This window comes from Eschscholzia californica, unplaced genomic scaffold (genome assembly GCF_041429995.1).
Source record: "Eschscholzia californica isolate CP2 unplaced genomic scaffold, dmEscCali1.0.p SCAF_5, whole genome shotgun sequence".
NCBI classification, from domain to species: Eukaryota; Viridiplantae; Streptophyta; class Magnoliopsida; order Ranunculales; family Papaveraceae; genus Eschscholzia; species Eschscholzia californica.
In genome coordinates this window covers 39,679,269-39,699,110 of record NW_028238472.1, presented here as the reverse complement: position 1 = coordinate 39,699,110, position 19,842 = coordinate 39,679,269, and the positions used below count along the sequence as shown (strand labels likewise).

The window sequence follows — 19,842 nt, the reverse complement described above, 5'->3', positions numbered from 1 at the left end:
AGGCTATGCATACGGTGGTCTGTTAGGGTTTTTGTTAATAAATGACTGAGATTCACTCTTAAATAGGATATAATCTCATTCGTTGAAATTTTTTTATTTGCACGCGGGTTCCTACGGGCGGGTTCTCGCGGACGTCCATCGGACGGACCAAACGGGTCGGGACTCGGAATTGAGGGCCTATCCGAATCCCGACCTAATAAGCCCAAGCCATCGTGCCGGGTATGCCCGGCTCGAGTAGGACTCGGTCTGCGGGTCAAAACGGTCCGGGTCGAACGGGCCGGACCCCGGGTTCCCGGACCGTTTTCTCAGCCCTAATTGTGGGTATTTCTACAATGATGTATACATGTAAATTGAGAAAATAGAATAAGTCACATGAAACGCACGTACTACCCTTCATAACGTAGCAACTAAGCATGATTATATATTATTTTACGGTCAAGATTTTTTCGAATCCAATTAAGGGGCTCGAGATTGAAACTTTAATCGCCACGTGTCAAGAAAACCCTCTTTAGTAGTTAGTGAAGATCTATACGCTCTTCTCTCTCTCTCTCTAAATTTCTCTCTAAAGTTTGTTGTTATATAAATCTCTCTCGAAAGGAGAAAACAAAAATCTCTCTCTCTCTTGATTTTCAATCTGTGTCTGGCTACGACCATCCAAGATGGGTAGCTCCGGTTGGATCGCGATTCTCTTCTTTGTTCTTCTTCTCATCGATTCTGCTCAATCCTTCTATCTCCCTGGTGTTGCTCCTCGTGACTTTCAAAGGGTACAATTTCTTCTTTAATCTTCTCTTCTTTTTTTACAGCAAGTTTCATCTGAAAAACTTGTAGTTTCATTAGATCTTTGATTGTTTAGTTACTTTTTTGCTTCTTTAGAATCCTGTTTGTTCGATTCATTTCCTTACTTAGTTGAGATCTAGGGTTTTGATTTATAAGATCTGGGTTTGGTTCATTTTTCGGTTTCTTATATTTCTGGATCTGGGTTTTTAGTGAATTGGGAGTTTTGAAATTCTTCTTGTTCTGTGATGAAAAATGATTGCTTGATTGCTCAATGAGTTCATTGATAATCATTTTTATTGGGATCTGCATTACACCCATCAGTTTCTTGGTATGAAGATTTAGGATTAAGTTTGAGTTTATATTGGGAAGAGGATCGTCCATGATTCAGATATTAGAGTTGGTGAAACATCAGAAAGAATTTAGTCTAGATGGTCGGATTCGGAAAAGGAGAGAGCATGTCGGATTACTGGGGTTTAAGCTGTAGTGTCATATGTAAATCGAGATATGAAATTTGCATATGTGAAGTATCAAAATTGTTGCTTTACAATTTTCGTCTCTTGTTCCATTTTTGTCCGTGTATGTTTGGAATGACACGTAATTTGATTGTAGACGGCGAAAAGAAAAATACCTTAATGTTTGTAGTTGGTTTCGTCTCCTTGACCTCTTGTTGACACTATCATTTCTGTATTGGTTAAACTCCACAAGATTATGGCAGATTGGTAACAGAAATGCAATTTAAAGATTCTGTTTTCTAGCTCGTGAGTTTTGTTTTCGGAAATGCCAAAGTTACAAAAGATTTTGACAAAAGATAGTTCCCAGCTGATGTGGCGGTTGTGGTTTGAAACTTTGACCAAATCTAGGCCGTTGAGAGATGAATATCACAACCGCCACATCAGCTGGGAACTTTCTTTTGTCAAAATCCTTTGTAACTCTAGCATTTCCCTTTTGTTTTACAAAATTATGGTGTCCTGGCTCAGTGACTATTCTGCAATATTATTAAAGTTTAAAGTAAAACATGGTTTTTTCATATGAATTTGTATCGTCACTAAAGCATTACAGCAGATGCTAGTTTGTACTCTATAAATACCTTTTGTGTAGCAATGGGTAGATTTGAACATTTTCTTGTAAAATTATTTTTTAATCTTATGTTCATTTCCATGTACTTCTGTTCAAAGAGATTGGTGAAAAACCTGAACTTTTCCTTCTCTGGACATGCATTCATGCTCTATCAAATGTGAAGTGTTTATATGTTTTCCTCTTATCAAATAGGGTGATGCGCTACAAGTAAAAGTGAACAAGCTTTCATCCACAAAGACTCAGCTTCCTTATGACTATTATTTTCTTAAGTATTGCAAGCCCCCGAAAATTTTGAACAGTGCAGAGAATTTGGGAGAGGTACTTCGAGGTGATCGTATTGAGAACTCCATATACACGGTGAGCCTCCACTTTCTCTTTCATGTAATTTTTCTATTCTGATATGCGTTCTATTCTTCACATGAAAGGTTATTCTAAAGAGGTATCTTATGCGCAGAATGAAGTTTGATCTTCTACTTCAATTTCTCTCTATATGTTGATATAAATCTGAAAATCTTTGAATGATACTCCAGTTTCAAATGAGGGAAGAACAAACATGCAAAGTTGCATGTCGTGCGAAGCTTGATGCTAAATCAGCGAAGAATTTTAAAGAGAAAATTGATGATGAGTACCGAGTGAACATGTAAGTACAAAATTTACGGATTGCCTCTTTTAATGCCTTCAAGTGTCAAAGTTAGTTGAACGGAGAAGTGTCATTCTTGTTGCTCCCTACTCTTGGGTTAGATACATACTTTTTTTTAGATTTTTTTGCTAAAAGATGAAGCTGTAGGTAGTTTTCTTCCTCCTTTTTGGAGTACTCTTTTAGTCTTTTATATATAGGAAGACTAGCTAACTTCCTGATGTACTTCAGGATTTTGGATAACCTTCCAGTGGCAGTGCTTGGTAAACCAAGGGGTGGAAATCTGCCCTCATCATATGAGCACGGTTTCCGTGTTGGATTTAAAGGAAACTATGCTGGGGTAAGTTGTGGACCACTCTTTATTGTTCTAATCCAAGTGTCTGTGTTATGTGGTTGATATACTAACTTTGCTTGTGCAGAGCAAAGAAGAGAAATATTTTATCAATAACCACCTTAGCTTCAGAGTTATGTATCACATGGATCCTGACACTGATTTGGCTCGCATTGTTGGTTTTGAGGTCACTCCAAACAGGTACTGTACACATATTCAAGAATTATTCTAGTTGTGATAGTACTGCGATCTTTGCCCTTTGCATTTGTTAATACTTTTTTATTTGCTTTAGTAAAAGTTGTGAACCAAACTTGAGCCAGGAAAACATAAAATAGGAAAACTGGCGAGAGTGAGAATTTAGAGATAGTTACAGCATCTGATTGAGGCTTATACAACAGAACGAAGAAAGTCAATTGAAATGAATGAGTTATGGAAGGATCAAGTTAGGATTAGAATTTCTATGTTTTCACTGTCGATGACTTTGCCGTCTTAAAATTTTGAAATACATCCTTGCTTTATTAAGAGTACGAGTAACCTACCTACATCAATGGGTGTTTTGATTCTCGACCATTCTGGATGGCACAAAATGGTTCACTCTCTTGCTTCTGTTGGTGTTTTGCCTCCATATGCCCTCGATATCATTCTTTGCTACTTACCATATTTATGTATTTTGGTTAATATGTAGGCAACTGTGATTTAATAAATTGTCATTCTTATTGATATCTAAGATGGTCAAGCTCATGTTTATAAGAATCATTTTCTGTCTTGGTTGAAAATCTCTTTATATTTATGTTTATAAAGAAATTATTCATGTTGTCAAAATTCATTTATTTTATTTTCTAACACTCACTCTCCCAAAACAGCATTAATCACGAATACAAGGTTTGGGACGAGAAAAATCCTCAATTGGTAACATGCAACCCAACTACCAAAATGATTCAGGGTAGTACAGTTCCACAGGAGGTCGAGGCAGATAAGGAGGTTGTTTTCACATATGATGTTACCTTCCAGGTAATCTTATTTCTCATAACTTAAATTTTTTTCTTAGTTTTTGTTCCTTTTTGTGATTTTCGTTTATTTTGCATTATTTGTAGGCTAGCGATATCAAATGGGCCTCCCGTTGGGACACTTACCTTCTAATGAATGATGATCAAATCCACTGGTTCTCAATTATCAACTCACTGATGATTGTTCTCTTCCTTTCTGGTATGGTTGCTATGATCATGATGAGAACTCTATACAGAGATATTGCCAACTATAATCAGTTGGAGACACAAGATGAAGCCCAGGAAGAAACTGGATGGAAACTAGTCCATGGAGATGTTTTCAGACCACCAATCAATTCCGGTCTACTTTGTGTTTATGTTGGAACAGGAGTCCAAATCTTCGGAATGACCCTTGTGACAATGATATTTGCGTTGCTAGGTTTCCTCTCTCCATCAAACCGAGGTGGCCTGATGACAGCCATGGTTCTCTTATGGGTCTTCATGGGCATATTTGGAGGTTTCTGTTCAGCCCGTTTATATAAAATGTTCAAAGGCACAGAATGGAAAAGAAATACCTTAAAAACAGCATTCATGTTCCCGGGTATTCTCTTCTCCATCTTCTTTGTTCTTAATGCCCTAATCTGGGGCGAACAATCTTCCGGTGCAGTTCCATTCGGGACAATGTTTGCTCTTGTTTTCCTATGGTTCGGAATATCAGTACCATTAGTTTTCGTCGGTAGCTACTTGGGCTTCAAAAAGCCCGCAATCGAGGATCCAGTGAAAACAAACAAGATCCCAAGACAAATACCCGAGCAAGCTTGGTACATGAAGCCTATCTTCTCCGTTCTTATTGGAGGAATACTTCCATTTGGTGCAGTCTTCATCGAACTTTTCTTCATCCTAACTTCAATATGGCTCAACCAATTCTACTACATATTCGGGTTCCTCTTCATCGTCTTTGTTATCCTTCTAATAACATGTGCCGAGATTACAATAGTCCTCTGCTACTTCCAACTCTGCAGCGAAGATTATTACTGGTGGTGGAGAGCTTATCTAACGGCAGGTTCATCTGCCGTTTACCTCTTCCTCTACTCAATCTTTTACTTCTTCACTAAACTAGAAATAACGAAACTAGTTTCGGGCATTCTCTATATCGGGTACATGTTGATCGTATCTTATGCATTCTTCGTATTGACCGGAACAATTGGTTTCTATGCTTGCTATTGGTTTGTAAGGAAGATCTACTCCTCTGTTAAGATTGACTGATCAGATTACAAGTTTATATAGGTTTTGATGAGAAGTGATGAGTAAGTATTAATGAGGACTAAATGAAGTTGAAAATGCAGTAGGGAAAGAGGCAGGAAAAAGAAGTTCAGTTTAGTTTAGTCCATGAAGTTCTGTTCCCAACTTCTTCATTTTGCAGATGGGTAGTGTACTAGGGCTTTGGTTTGTACCCTTATTCTATATTACTTTGTTGTTTCTCTTTTAGTTTTCATACTCATGAACTCTTTTTGTATTTTCAATCAATGATTTCTAATTTGTCAGGGATTCTGTTCTTACACAGCTGATATTGCTATCTGTTGTTTCACTGTAAGATTATTGAAGATGACCTAGAAAATTTGGGTCCTGGGGCACCATAATTCTTATCTGCTAAGTAAAGATTATGTCCATGGAGGATATAATTGAAACATTTAAGTTTTTTTTTTTTGTTGACAATTGAAACGTTTAAGGTAGTGTTTTCTTTTCAAAAAACAGAACTGGAAATCTAATTTGAGATCTAAAATGACACATTTTTGAATCTTATTTATTTGAATTGATTCAGGAGAATATATATTTTTAGTTCATTTCAACAAATACTAGATAAAGAACACCATGGACACATCGAAGGTACTTCGATCAAACATTACTGCACTATATGACAGAAAAATGAGTCTAAGTTTAGTTTGTGAAAACTATATTGAAGATCTAAAACTAAGTACATAACTTTTCCCTTTTTTATTTTGATAGCCATTTCACCGACCTCAATCACCTTCATTGCCCACCACCACTTTTGGCGACGAGCCATCTCACCGGCGTCAACAACATTGATTGGCCACCACCAGTTTTAGCTGTGGTCGTCTACTCACCACCACAATCTTCTTCATCTGTATCACGACCCTCTATTTTATTTGTACTTTCCTAAGGTAATCCTTTGCACATTGTTGATAAAAAACTTGTTCTTAAAAGAAAGAAGGCCTAATGTGTTAAGCGAAACTAGAATGCTAAAGAAGAGGAAGAAGGTGGCGGTGGTCCGTGAGCAGTGAAGTTGATTAGTGGTTGGTGAAGATGGTGGTTATGATGAAGGGGGTGGCTACATGTGAAAAAAAAGAAGTAAACGAAAGTATAAGTATGTTATTTCAGCATTGAGAGTTTGAGACTACGCTTTGACATATTAGACTCGGTCAGAATATGTGTCCGATCATGATTTATTTGAAGCGAGAAAGTGTTTTACTTTCTCTCTCTAGATCATGACGGGACCTCTGGCGGAATTCGGCCTGATATGACCCGGGGCACGGTGGCATTTTTCGATTTTGTTTTAGGTCCTCCAATTGGGCTGCCTGCGCCCACTTAACAAATTTTATGGTGATCTATGGGGCCTTGTAGAGAGATGCTCAACTACTGGGTATTTAGAACAGCGAGCGCGGGTAGTCTTCTAGGGTTTGAATAAGCTCTGCTATTGGAGGTAGAGAGAGAGAGAGAGGGAGAGAGAATGACGAAGCAAATATCCAAGGATCCTTTTGAGGTTGCATTTGAACAAGAAGATTATGATGAAGATGTAGAAGAAGAAGAACCCCAACCCCAATCCCAACAACAACAACAGAACCATCAATCAGATGAGGAAGATTCTGAAGAAGAAGAAGATGAAAACAAGAAAGAGAAATCATCACCTTCACAACCACATGAGGGTTCTCCCCAAACTGATGAAATTAGGGTTCATAATACCCAAATGGTACCATCAAATAAAGTTGAGTATGATAATACTGATGATTATGATGAAGATTATGATGGTCAATTAAACAATAACAATAATCTTCCTTCTTCTTCAACACAAATCAACAACAATAATAATAATAATAACAACAAGAAGAAGAGGAAATTAAATCCATCATCAGGTGAACAACAAACAACTGGAAAGAATAAAGAAGATGAAGAGGAAGAAGAAGAAGATAATATGGATGTTGAGCTTGGGAAGTTCAATTCTAGTGGTGATCCTGATAAAATGGCCAAAATGCAGTTAGTTTTCTCTTTCTCTCTTGAATTTTTTGCTACCATTCTTCTTTAATTAGAGCAAGTTTTTTTTTTCATAATCTGAACTCAATAGTAGTAAAACCTATTAACATCTGTATAGTGAACACTTGATTACTAGAATATTTACACGAATTCTGGCGTTACCTCATGCTTGAAGCTTTGAAAGAACACCTACCCATTGTTGAAAACTGTATGATCTTCTCTAACATGAGAGGTCTATATATGTTTATGGGTTCTTATTTGATTTACCACTTATCGAACTTCCTCGATGTAGATAGACGTCGTTGTTTGTTAGACAATATCTATTATAATTGTATATTTATGTGGGTATAGTTATTGTGGTGATAATTATTCTTCTCTCCAGGGCAATTTTATCTCAGTTTACAGAAGAACAGATGAGTCGGTATGAGTCCTTCAGAAGGTCTGGTTTTCAGAAAGCTAACATGAAAAAGGTGGGTCCATTATATGTCTTTCACCTTCGTTCTTGATTTTCGTATGAAGATCAAAGAACTCTTTCTATCACTCTGAATTGTGTGTTTTTCATGCTTACTTTCGTAGTTGTGATTACTTAAGCATCAAACATTGGTTTTCTATCTTTTGTGGTCCTCATTTTCTCCACTTGCTAATCCTTATTGAATATTTCTATCATATGTGTTTTTCCATATTCCTTGAATGAAATGGATTCATGTACATACCACTTCTCTTGACTAAGTTCATCTTGACCACGTCTCAGAACGATGGGTTAATGATTAGATCTATCTGTTGAGGAAGTTATCAGATAATCTCTGTAATGAATTAGTTGAGCTGGTCAGCTGGAAGCCTTGCCCTTCTTACTCAAGATTGAATTCGGGATTTACTTATTTAGTCAATTTGTGCATGATTTACAGAGATAATACTAGCACCCAAATCATGTCCAAAGTCCGAACATCGAACACGAATAGAAAAGAAATTTGCATATGTATGTAAGCTTGAACGTGAGTAAAAGATATAGATGTTTGGAACAGTACATAGAAAATAAGCGTTTGAGGTCCATGTGGAAGTTGTTTTATGAATAACATACTTTATGTTACTATTTGGCTTGTAATAACTTCGACCCAGATACACCCACACTCACGCACACCCACACACACACACACACATATGTATATTTATGTATGTCGTAATGTTAACAGGAATTCACTTCCTATGGTTCAATTGCAGTTGTTAGCAAGCATCACTGGAAGTCCAAAAATTTCTGTACCAATGACAATTGTTGTCTCGGGGATAGCTAAAATGTTTGTTGGAGAGCTAGTTGAAACAGGCAAGTATCATTGGCTATTTTGTTGACTGTCATTAGTTCACATGTTGCATGTGATTCTTTTGTAATCAAGTCGAGGACTAAAAAGGAAAGACACTCTAAGTGGCTGACATCAAAGAAATTGTACGGAGTATGAACAGTGTTTTTATTTCATCCATGCCCAGCCATAGTTTCCACCATCTAATAGCAATACCAATACATTTAATTTTACGTTTGGCAAGTTCCATAATACAAAATGTGCATTATGCTAATACACTAAAAGTTTGACTATTAATAAGAGTACAAGACTAGGTTTGACAACTTATGAACATGGACATAGTAGGTAGTTGGACTGGGGGGGGTAGTCCAATCCTGCGTTGAATTTGGTGAAACTCAAGCTGACTCCCATCCCTATCCCACGCTTCGCTCTCCTTTCTTTCTTCATTTTCTTTTTATATTATATGGAACTTAAGAAAAAAATTAGTAACTCGATGTTTCAGCTGACTGACTCTAGAGGCCCAAGCCCAAGTATTTAGGATGATTCAGAGATAAAATTGCATTGTATATCTTCTAAGTTAGTGATACTGAGAGAGTCAAAGGTTGCTTTGTTTTATAATACTCATGATATGAGGTTTGAATCTGAATTGTGTGCTTAGCTGCAGCTTGAAAGGTATAGGCTTTAATGAACACATGAAAGAAGAAATAAAAATATTAAATTTGCTTTTCCTATTGATTTTAGTAGAAAATGATGAATTCTTAGCTTGAAAGGTATAGGCTTTAATGAACACATGAAAGAAGAAATAAAAATATTAAATTTGCTTTTCCTATTGATTTTAGTAGAAAATGATGAATTCTTAGTTTCCACCATCTAATAGCAATACCAATACATTTAATTTTACGTTTGGCAAGTTCCATAATACAAAATGTGCATTATGCTAATACACTAAAAGTTTGACTATTAATAAGAGTACACAATTCAGAGTACAAGACTATTAAGTTTGACTATTAATGTGCAAGTTCCATAATTCATCATTTTCCTATTGATTTTAGTAGAAAATGATGAATTCTTAGTTTGATATATGAATTCTTAGTTTGAATCTGAATTGTGTGCTTAGCTGCAGCTTGAAAGGTATAGGCTTTAATGAACACATGAAAGAAATAAAAATATTAAATTTGCTTTATCTAAAAGAGTCCCCGAAAATTGCTAACTTGCTATGGGTTGAGTCTTGCAGGTAGGATAGTCATGACAGAAAGAGGGGAGACTGGACCGATTCGGCCTTGTCATATCAGAGAAGCTTACAGACGATTAAAGCTAGAAGGAAAAGTACCGAAGAAATCAGTCCCTCGCCTATTTCGGTAGGTCAATTCTTAGTGTAAACTTGATCCTATTATCTGCTTTCAAAATTTACGTCTGGATCAAATGTATATAGTTTTATTAGACAACAGAATCCAGCTCAAAGTTCATATAATGTACAATCTTATGTTCATACTTTTCTTTTTCCTGATTGGGTTCACATTGACCTCGTCAATCCAAAATTGCTAAAGATAAAAATGGCTTCCTTACTGGTTTAACATCTCATGTTTTTTTTGGTTCCTTGTTAAGAGGTTGTTGAGCATGGTAAGAGTTAGGTTTTATTCTACATTGAGCTTGGTCTTTTTAAAAGTTTATAGTTTGGCCACTGCTTTGGGGAAAGCAAAAAGTTTTCCGGGGAGGACGATGGAAAACCAAAAAAACACGATCCAAACGCACCTTATCTCTCAACTCTCTCTTCTCCGGCCAACTTTCTCTCTGGCGGCCGGCCAACTTTCTCTCTCTCCTCTCTCTCTCTCTCCTCTCTCTCTATCTTCTCTCTCCTCTCATTCTTCTCTCTCTCTTTTCTCTTCTCTACATCTCTCTTATCCCTCTGTCTCTAAGTTCCGGCGAAGGGAATGGTCCCCTTCGATGGAATTTTGACAAAAAAAAAGAGGAAAGAGGCAGAAGATAAAAGAGAGGGGTGAAGAGAAGGAGAGGGAAATGGATGACCGGAATTGTTGTCGTCGGAAATAATGATCGCCGGAGTTGACGTTGGTGAGAAGGATTATGGTGGAAGAAGAAAATCAAAGGCAACATAAGAAGTGGGTAGTGTTTGGAGGAAACAAAAAAAAATTGTTTCCACCCAAAATTTATTGCCCCGAAAATTTTGCTTATTTTCCCAAAACACTAGCCTATATTTTCTGTTTGTTTCCTGAAATATGGGTAAGTTGGCTTGGATTATCGCACACAGTTACTATAATGGAGCTCATTTAAGTGGTAATGAGAAGCTGCTGGCCTTAGGCACTATAGTTTTGGTGGGTGCAAAAACAAAAACATTTTGGGTGGACATGGGTGCCATCACCACCACTTCGGGTTCTCTTTCTACTCTCTCTAACCTGAAGGGTTTCCAGATCTGGAGACCTGAAGGGTTTCCAGAGAGGTGGTGGTGGTTCCGGCCAAAGGTTAGTGGACGGTGAGGACAAACAACAAAAATTTAAGGTCACTGGCAGTGGAAGTTTGCTAGCGACTTTGCCGTAGTGAAGAGAAGAAGAGGTGGTGAGATTTGGGGGAAACAAAATTTTGTTTCCACCCAAACTTCTCGAAAATGGCAGCCATGATTTATGTTGAGGGAAAAGGATATTCAACATTACTAAAAGCTTTTTGAAGGCTCACGACAGTTGGTTGGAGTGGTCAAGCACTTGTATCACTGACTTCTTTTTTCTGTTGAAAAATTGTACGACTGACTTTATGTCAGGGTTGAAGGCACTTAGGTTTGAAATTCCCTTAAGAAACAAGTTATATTTGTCAACGAAAAATCTGAGTGAGTAGGTCCATCTCTTTGTACATGTCACATTCTAAAAAATAATCCAAATTTCCGAAGTGATAAAGTAAATACACTCTTTCAAAGCTCTTTGCCCATCCAACCTTTTTAAGTAGATTGAACAACAAAGCCTCAATTTGTACGTATGACTGACTTCTAGGATGAGAAGTCTATATTGGAAGTTACATTATTGATATTAGAACTTTTGAATGAACGTGTTCTTCTAAGGAGAAATACAAATCTTACTGAAAGAAGAAGAGGATCATAGGAGCAAGGTGAAAAGAACTGTTTCTACCGAAGTCATTCTTTTGCTATGTGTCTAGGAGAAAACATTTTTTCAACCTTAATTTGAACTCTTTTCACCAAATACCTAATCACAATATTTTGGGTTCTGCTATAGCATATTAGTGTTGTGAAAGAAAGAAATAAGATGGATGAAAGGCAAAAATGCTAACCAGGCTGTTTTGGGCAACTACAAGAGAGTAATTTCTTGGAGCCTATCATATACATGATATACTAGTGGGACATGTTGAGAACCATGCCCTTGATTTGACTAGTCCTCTCCCCAATGATTCAACATTGAGGCCTTAGTTGTATTGGTCTTCTTAGTTCTAGTGCCTAGTTGTCCAGGGAACTTTTTGTCAACTCTCTACTCATATAGCTAGTAATAGCATATTAGCATGCTCCAGTGAATATGTACCCGGCCTGTCCGTACCGGCCCTCGCACCCCGGGAATTGGTTCACCCAAACTATTGGATCAATGGTCACCCGTGGCAAACTCGCAAAATAAAATCATTAAAACCTCATATGGGAGAGTTTTGTTTGTACAATAAGGCCGGCCTTTGCATATATCATTTATGTTTTACCATGCAAACTTTGATTCCACTTCAGATCATAGGCTAAAAAGTAAATGAGTCTTTGGTCCAATGGTTTGCATCTACCTCCTAAGATATATTGCGTTCGAGTCTTGGCGGTGATGGAAAATCCCCAAGATTTATCTTCTATGTAATCATAGGACAACAAATAAAGGTAGTCTAGACGACTTTAAGGCCCCTTACGATGGAGAGTAAAGGTCCTTATATGAGCTTTAAAGGACCATAGTAGAAAAAAAATAAAAAATCGACAGCCTAAAAAAATTAAAGAAACAACCAACCTACCTTCAATCCAAAGACAAGAAAAATGTAAGAAGGTTTTCACTTTTCACCAGTATTTTCAAGTCATACTAAAACTGCCAAACTCATAATCCAAAGCACATTAGGGTTCCTCTCCCAAGTTACATTTCCTGAACTCTGATCATTGAAGGAATCCATTCATCTCTTTGTTTTTTCATTAGTAATAACTTCGCAAAATATATAAAGCTTCGGCACATAATATGGTATGTTGTCTTATGGTAGTTAGATTATAATCTTTTGCTTTCTGAAACTAAATCTAAAGTATATCATTCAACATGATAGTTGTTAGCCAGTACCAAAAGATCACCTATCCTAGCAGATGATACGGGTAGAAAGAACTATCGAGCATAACTAAACAAAAAAGGAAGGATTGACGCTCCCATTCATACAACTTTGGCTATGAAGACATCCATACTGCTCAGAGGAGAACCCACATTAGGCCTCATCTGTTCGCAACAATGATATCAATGTCAGTTGGTAGATTTGAGCTTCCCGTTTTTTTGCCTGACAAGTAAGAAAATTAAGTACTGTTAGTGCAGATATTTGGCCTACCAAATGGCTACCATTACACTTTTGATTAGAAGTACCTACCAAAAGCTATCCTGTTTTTCTTGTGCTAAGAACTCCTCGAACGAGATGTCTGGGAATCCGGATTCAGTATCAATGGTATCTGCCTGCTGGCCATTATCCGCCTCTAACTCAGCACGCTCACTGATTTCGAGCAGCTGCAGTAAGAGGAAGGACAGAGTTCAATTAAACAGGAAGAACTGTATTAATGATCTCAAAATACTCGAGTGCTAATCTTTGCGCCATCATTTCTGTTTTTGGTGGAGTTGTAGATAATATATATACATATATATATATATATATATATATATATGTATTCTACTTACAAAGGTGACTTTGACGGTATAAAAAACAAACCCAAAACAAACTATATGATTTGGAACATAAAACCAAATAGTCCACAGTTCTATCACGATGATACATCTTTATACTGATATGCGCTTAAAACGAGCTACGAGATACCACCTTTTTGTATGCTGGAGAAAGCTTAAGTTGTTCCTGGAGTCGATTATAAACAACTGCATCTTCTTCTAATCTCTTTTGTTCTGCCTCTAACTTGTATATCTGAAGAGAGAAGTATATTAAACCCACTCTGCAGAGAGTAGAAAGAACATTATTATCTGCTCAATATATTATGACATTGCAAACCTGTTGAGAAATGCGATCATATGAAGACCTATCCGCCTTTAATAATAAAGCCTTTGTAATTGTAAATTTACGTTGGATCATCTCAGACCTATGCATTTAGAGAAACAAGAATTCGGTAAGTTCAAAGAGAGAGAAAACAAGTTTAGTTTCTTAAACAAAGTCAATCACATACTTGTGTTTTAGATCATTTCTTGCCTGAACCAAGCAATTTGCAAATTGACTAACCTGCATGCCAATAGACAAGTGATTTAATTGACATGAAGTTCCCTTAACCACACAAGTTTATTCCTAACCCATTGAAGAACTTCTTAGTTAAGATTTTAGAACAAAGACAGATACAAGGGCGGAGTACAAATTTGTCAAAACTCTGAGTAAGCACATCTACATTTAGTTATGGAAGTGAATAAGTTCCACCTGGTAAGTCATAAACCAAGCTCTTCTGAACCAAACATAACCCAATCGTCATTCTAAGCTAAAGTAGAACTTTTAACAGAAAGACTAGGTAAGAAGTTTAATTTCTGTCCTACTTGAACGCCATTTCATGGCTAGGTTAACCTTTGGGTTAGATCAAATTAGCAGTGAGACAGAACTTTGATAAAGACCTTCAATTTAACATAGCAAACACTTCCATGTCCGAAGTAGCCAAAGTTGTACTTAACATGCCTTTCTGTTTTTAATTCCTAACTAATGTATGCTAATATCATCTTCAAGGCAAAATGAAACATGAGGCGAGAAGAAAGATGAGATATATTGTTTCGATAGGTTTTCCTAAGACTGGTTAGCTGGAGAAACCTAAGGCGGCTCAGCACAGGTATATGCTATGAAAAAAAATCATGTATGAACTAGGCTAGTGGCTTCGGGTGGTGCCTATATCAGGGATATAACGTGGTCGGTATAGAGACTGGTCCTACAGCAAAGGGCTCAGAGCCTAGGTAGGCTCTCTCTTAAGCAATGGTGGATGATGTGAAATGAAGGCTCATATACAATGCCCTCTTTGCTTCAGTATACCTTCACGAACAGTTACACAGTAGCACCGGCCTTACACGTTGCCTACGTCTTCTGGTCATGATGTATTACGCCTAGACTGGTCTTTTGGAGATCTCCAAGGTGGTCCGGGAAGTCACATGCCGAGAAAAAACCTTGTATTATGTGGAACTAGGTTTGTGGCCCTATTGGTACAGTAATGACAATGAAGATGACACACTAAAAAAAAGCAAGACGCATAAACTGCTTCATAATTCAAATATGAAGAAACAAACCACATCCAACTGACGAGTCCGTTGGTTTTTCACTGCAATATAAGAATGTAGAAACAGAAACGACATCCATATTTCTAATCAAATCCGCAACTTTTTAGCTAAAATGATTTCCACTTGCACTCTTTCCTTGGGATTATTTTCCTTCCCCAGTCTATTCCTTCAAAAATGCGCTATTAGGGAGTAAACATCATGATTCAGCAACTCAAGTTCGTCAGAAGGACTTAACGCAGACTAGATATGTCAAGAGCGAAAATTAGAATGTCAGACCTTCTTCCTTGTACCTAGCAAGGACCTAAACTCTCCCGTTCTAAATACGCAGTAGATAAATGCTCATCAAGATGGACGAATTAATTGACCTGAGTTTCACTAAGAATTTGCATCCATAACTAACCTCTATCCTATCACACTAACTATTGTTTGAGCCACCGACAGATTGAGTTTTTGAGAAGCTTAGAAAAAAACAATATTGAGCTAAGCCTAAAGTCTCACTCCCGTTGAATGATCACTTGAGCAATCAGTTGGAAATCTATAGGTTTATGGTGAACATTTTATAAATAATAATCCTTAAATACTATAGGACCAAAAGAAGCTACTACAGAATCGTTGGCAATATAAGATAAATATTTAGAGAAACTGTAATTGTCTAGGAGACCAGTCAGACCCTTACTGCCTCTTCATCTTTTTGTTCATCTTCAAGCTCCTTTCTTTTTTAAAATCCTCTCTGAGGGAGTACTTATTATCCTTTAGCGCTTCAACTCATTAAAACGACAAATAACGCCATCACCCTCTATCACAAATCAAAGAAGAAGACTGCAAGTCCTAGAGAAATAATTGTTTTCCTAACTGACAAGTTGAACAACTTAGACAGTAGAATAGACCATACACCTCCTCTACATCCATACTAAATCAAGACCTTCCATGAGGTTTGCAAGATGACAGCCTTACACCTCTACTTCTGAACCTAAATGGGTTTAGGATCTAGGGGTTTCCGTTGTCCCCTTAACTAAAGTCAATGTGGATCCTCCCAATTAGACATTTCAACGCAGGAATAGTGAATCTAAACAACAATGACAACATTAACTCCAAGAAAGTCAGAGATCGTAGGAATTCTTTGAAAACCGCCGATGGAATAAGGTCGGCCATAAGGGACTTCAGAGAAGAAAACAATTAACAGTAAAAGTGACAAACCCATAAGGGTATTCACAAGGGTTGTTTTTTCAACGGTGTCACTAGACCTGTTGTTTATGGTACGTGAAGGTGGAGGAAGCAGCTAGTTTAAATTTTATAGTTTATCACGCGAGCCATTTGAGCCCGCAAAACCCTCTTACATAGTTATATATACTCTGTGATGGTAGGCTCTAGCAAATGTAGATTTGCAAGTTTTACCTATTGGCTCATCTAATAACATCCTGGCATCTACAGTTTCTGCATAGAAACGACGTAACAGATAAAGACTTTAAAGCTGTAGCCTTTCTATGCTTAAAATTTTTGGGGGATCACGACTTTGTATGACGTCTTAACAAATGAAAGGAGCATTTTTTTTAATGGCAAGAGGAGCATCGAGCAACCTCTTACCTTATAAATATGCATCTTCATAGATGAGAACAAAAAGGATTATGAATTAAACGATCCCCGTGTTGACGAAATACGTGGACTAGTAACGTACAAGACAACAAGCTTCACCTCTACTCCAACAATATGTAGCTGAAATATAAAATAAAAGTTCTAATCTCCCGTTTACTTATGTAACATTGGGACCAAAACCTGTTGAGAACCTTATAGCAAATTAGAACAAATGGGTTTCTTTCCTTCCTTACAAGTTACAAAGACAACTAAAAGGGCAGTAAGTAAAATATTATCATTCCTTCAACTATACTATACCTCCTTCAACTATACTTTAGGTACAAATTCAGGTACTATCACAATCTCTAATATCATCAACTTCAGGATTATTATTTAAGCTTCGAAAATTTCTTGACTTGTCAAGCAAAGAACTCCTACAACTAGTCACAAAGATAACTTATTTTCTACCAAGATTATAAAACACATAGTCATAGAAAACGATTGTGGGTACCCATTCATAACAACAAATTTAATAAGCTTTGACAAATTGAATAAACTCAAATGAGAGAGAAACAAAAACATTAGGTAAAAGTAATTGAAACCTGAGCTAATGTCAATCCTTTAGAGTCATGGGACTTGACAAGCTGATCATATTGTTGTTTGATTTTTCTCTGTGTAACACTAGATGAAGAAGTAAATGGGTATGAAGAACCCAAACTATTATTCTTTTCCTCCAAAACAGGTAATTGAGCCTCAGAATCTTCTTCAGCCTGAGAATTCTGCTTTTTCTTCTTACCCCTTTTCTTCTTTTTCTTCACAATCTGTTGTTCTTCCCCAAATTTTTCTTTTTTTTCAACAAAGTTATTCTTCCCCAAATTCTTATCTAGCTCAGACCCATTACTAGTTTGATCATTCTCAACCTTTTTAACAGGAGAAGTAGATGGTGGTGGAATAGAAGAAATCTTGAATGTCCATTTTTGGGGATTCGACTTAAGAATTTCTACAAACAGTTTACGGGCTTTATAAGCTTGACTATTTTTATCAACAATTGAAGAGAGTGAATGTTCAACAGAAGAAAGAGGAGGGCAATCAGGTAAGACTGGTATATCTAGTTTGAGTTTTCTATAGAGATCAAAAAGGATAAAACAAAAAGTTATAAAGAGTAAGATCATTAGAAAACTTAAAAACACTAGTATCTGAACATGAAATTCATCAATGAGAGCCAAATAACTAAAGAAAAGAGTTGATGATGATGGAGTTAGTGTTGAAGTCGCCATGGAAATGCGTCATTACCCAGAAGAGCCAAGGTTTTAGAGAGAGAGAGAGAGAGAAAGAGAGGGAAAAAGGATTGAAATTGGGGAATGGGGAGGGAGGGGGTGTTCTGTTTTAGAGAGAGAAACTAGTGATGAAAGAAAGTATCTTTCTTGCTTTCTTTCTTTCTCTTCTTTTCTTTTTCTTTGTTGTTGAAGAGTGATTGAACAAGGTTTTGATAAGTGACAAGGCAAAGAATTGTTTGTTCTTGGGTATAATTGTGAATTTGATTTTTAACCATTGGTTTTAAGCAATATCCATCGTTTGATTTTTCTATCAAGATATTTTGTATATAGGGAGAGATTTTGTAGCTAAAGGGACGTATTAATACAAATTTGTAGCTTTTTCTTTTGGGTCATTTCTATATGGCTAGTACTACTTTTCCAGTTTCTTGCTTGGCCTGAAATTCCAAGATGACCTTTTTTTTTTTTTTTTTTAGAATTTCATCTATTGACCATAGGTTGACCTTTGATTTTTCTTGTGTTTTCAAAAATATCTGGATGTAGTTTATTTTGTTGTTTTCTTTTTTCAAACTTCTTTTTCTTCTCTTCTTCTGTCCGCGTATGGACTCGAAACCCATATTTTGGTGAGAGAGTTGAGAGAGAAATAGAGATAAACAAACAAATGTTGTTGTCTGCGGTTAAGTGAGGTTGTTTATAGTGGTTTGGGAAGCGCGTAGTAAATGATTTAGCCGAGGCACAAAGAATAATACTTTGAAGTGTACAACAACGTTAAATAAACATAGATTTGAGGCAGCTTCTTTGAAATGACTCGCTTTAGAATTCGTGGTACAACAAAAGTTCAAAATAAAATAGTCGAAGGCAAAGTCAAGGTCATCTCTACCCTTAGAAGGTTAGAGCGGAATCAATAAAACAACGAAAGCATGGGCAACAGTAGAGGTCTACCACGAACAATATTTCGGGGACATGACTACTCATCCTCATTAAAAAAAAAAAGCAAAGCAGAAGCACAATAACAACACACAAAAAACAGTAGATGAAAGAAAATTAATGATAGAGAGCAAAACTCGTCGACTAAATGATGTTCTTGGGGAATACATTGAATCATTGGATGCATCTATCTGTTTTAGTAGACCATCAATAAGATTAGTGAAAAGCTTGGACCGAGGAACATGATTACCACAACCTGATCTCCAAACGTCTGGAAGATCTCCAAATCAAAACCCCAAAAGCGAAACTCCAAATAAAATCTAGAAGAAACGATCTTCAACCGTCATTAATGCCAATTATTTCTGATTTTCAAGAGAAATAAGGGCAACAAAAGATACAAAAAAAACCCCAACTTCACCTTCTTCACTTCCTAAATCTTTTGGAAACTTTGTCGGACCTTACGATGAAGTTCTGAAATCGATCTTAGACAAGCAAACTCCATTAGGAGTTGTTGAAACTATTATCAATTTTCTCCGTAAGAAATCTGATCTTCTCAGAAATGGTGAAGTGGATAAGAAAATTTGAGCTTTGTTTCTGCAACAAAAGAGAAAGATGTTGAGGAAAAAATGAAGGTTGAGAAGAAGATGAAAGAGGTTGAATATGTGGTTACTAAAAGCATCTCCAATGCAAAACTCAAAAGAAACTCAAATTGTCATATGTGTCAAGACTCAATTGAGTTTCTCTTTCCTATATGTCAATATTAAGATCCTCAATTCAAAAGACATCTCCAATGCAACACTCTGAAAACTTGAAATAAACTTAGGTGTCATTTCCGAGATGAGTAGATTTGCTTTTAGAATTGAGTGGCCAATTGAGGCCCTCAAAAGAAATCTCAAATATTGAGTTTCTTCTTGAGATATCTCAACATTAAATGATGCCTCATCATTTTGAGATCTAAATTGAGTGTTGCATTAGAGCATCTCCACTGCAAAAGTAAAAAAAAAACTCAAATTGTCCTATGTGTCAAGGTCAATTGAGTTTCTTTTTCCTAGATGTCAATATTGGGATCCTCAATCCAAAAGACATCTCCAATGCAACACTCTAAAAACTTAAAATAACTTAGGTGTCATATCCTAGATGAGTATTTTTGCTTTTAATATTGAGTAGCCAATTGAGATCTACAAAAGAAATCTCAAATATTGAGTTTCTTCTTGAGATATCTCAAC

General features: G+C 36.6%; 3 protein-coding genes across 3 annotated transcripts; 2 read left to right on the top strand and 1 right to left on the bottom strand.

The window, feature by feature from the left end:
• The first annotated feature begins 352 nt into the window (after nt 1–352).
• Nucleotides 353–5,352, top strand: LOC147539150 (transmembrane 9 superfamily member 7-like). Its single transcript, XM_086639500.1, has 7 exons — nt 353–764; nt 2,047–2,211; nt 2,385–2,494; nt 2,723–2,831; nt 2,911–3,023; nt 3,686–3,833; nt 3,917–5,352. The coding sequence occupies exons 1-7, from the start codon at nt 660–662 to the stop codon at nt 5,072–5,074; spliced, it is 1,908 nt and encodes a 635-aa protein (XP_086495626.1). The 5' UTR covers nt 353–659; the 3' UTR covers nt 5,075–5,352.
• Nucleotides 5,353–6,001: 649 nt separating this feature from the next.
• On the top strand, nt 6,002–9,859 carry TAF11 (TBP-associated factor 11). Its single transcript, XM_086639501.1, has 4 exons — nt 6,002–7,081; nt 7,461–7,548; nt 8,297–8,396; nt 9,605–9,859. The coding sequence occupies exons 1-4, from the start codon at nt 6,558–6,560 to the stop codon at nt 9,730–9,732; spliced, it is 840 nt and encodes a 279-aa protein (XP_086495627.1). The 5' UTR covers nt 6,002–6,557; the 3' UTR covers nt 9,733–9,859.
• A 2,527-nt stretch (nt 9,860–12,386) lies between these two features.
• On the bottom strand, nt 12,387–17,988 carry LOC147539148 (CA-responsive protein). The gene is made up of 6 exons (XM_086639499.1): nt 17,018–17,988; nt 13,766–13,818; nt 13,594–13,681; nt 13,411–13,509; nt 12,970–13,103; nt 12,387–12,882 (listed from the first exon to the last, which is right to left on the bottom strand). The coding sequence occupies exons 1-6, from the start codon at nt 17,690–17,692 to the stop codon at nt 12,849–12,851; spliced, it is 1,083 nt and encodes a 360-aa protein (XP_086495625.1). The 5' UTR covers nt 17,693–17,988; the 3' UTR covers nt 12,387–12,848.
• Nucleotides 17,989–19,842: the final 1,854 nt, after the last annotated feature.

Coding starts and splice junctions, on each gene's coding strand:
- LOC147539150 (XM_086639500.1), top strand. CDS start 660: ATGGGTAGCTCCGGTTGGATCGCGATTCTCTTCTTTGTTCTTCTTCTC. Junction 2,212..2,384: donor TTGAGAACTCCATATACACG/GTGAGCCTCCAC, acceptor ATGATACTCCAG/TTTCAAATGAGGGAAGAACA. Junction 3,024..3,685: donor TTTGAGGTCACTCCAAACAG/GTACTGTACACA, acceptor CTCCCAAAACAG/CATTAATCACGAATACAAGG.
- TAF11 (XM_086639501.1), top strand. CDS start 6,558: ATGACGAAGCAAATATCCAAGGATCCTTTTGAGGTTGCATTTGAACAA. Junction 7,082..7,460: donor GATAAAATGGCCAAAATGCA/GTTAGTTTTCTC, acceptor TCTTCTCTCCAG/GGCAATTTTATCTCAGTTTA. Junction 8,397..9,604: donor TGGAGAGCTAGTTGAAACAG/GCAAGTATCATT, acceptor TGAGTCTTGCAG/GTAGGATAGTCATGACAGAA.
- LOC147539148 (XM_086639499.1), bottom strand. CDS start 17,692: ATGGCGACTTCAACACTAACTCCATCATCATCAACTCTTTTCTTTAGT. Junction 13,510..13,593: donor ATGATCGCATTTCTCAACAG/GTTTGCAATGTC, acceptor TTCTCTCTTCAG/ATATACAAGTTAGAGGCAGA. Junction 12,883..12,969: donor GAAAAACAGGATAGCTTTTG/GTAGGTACTTCT, acceptor CTTACTTGTCAG/GCAAAAAAACGGGAAGCTCA.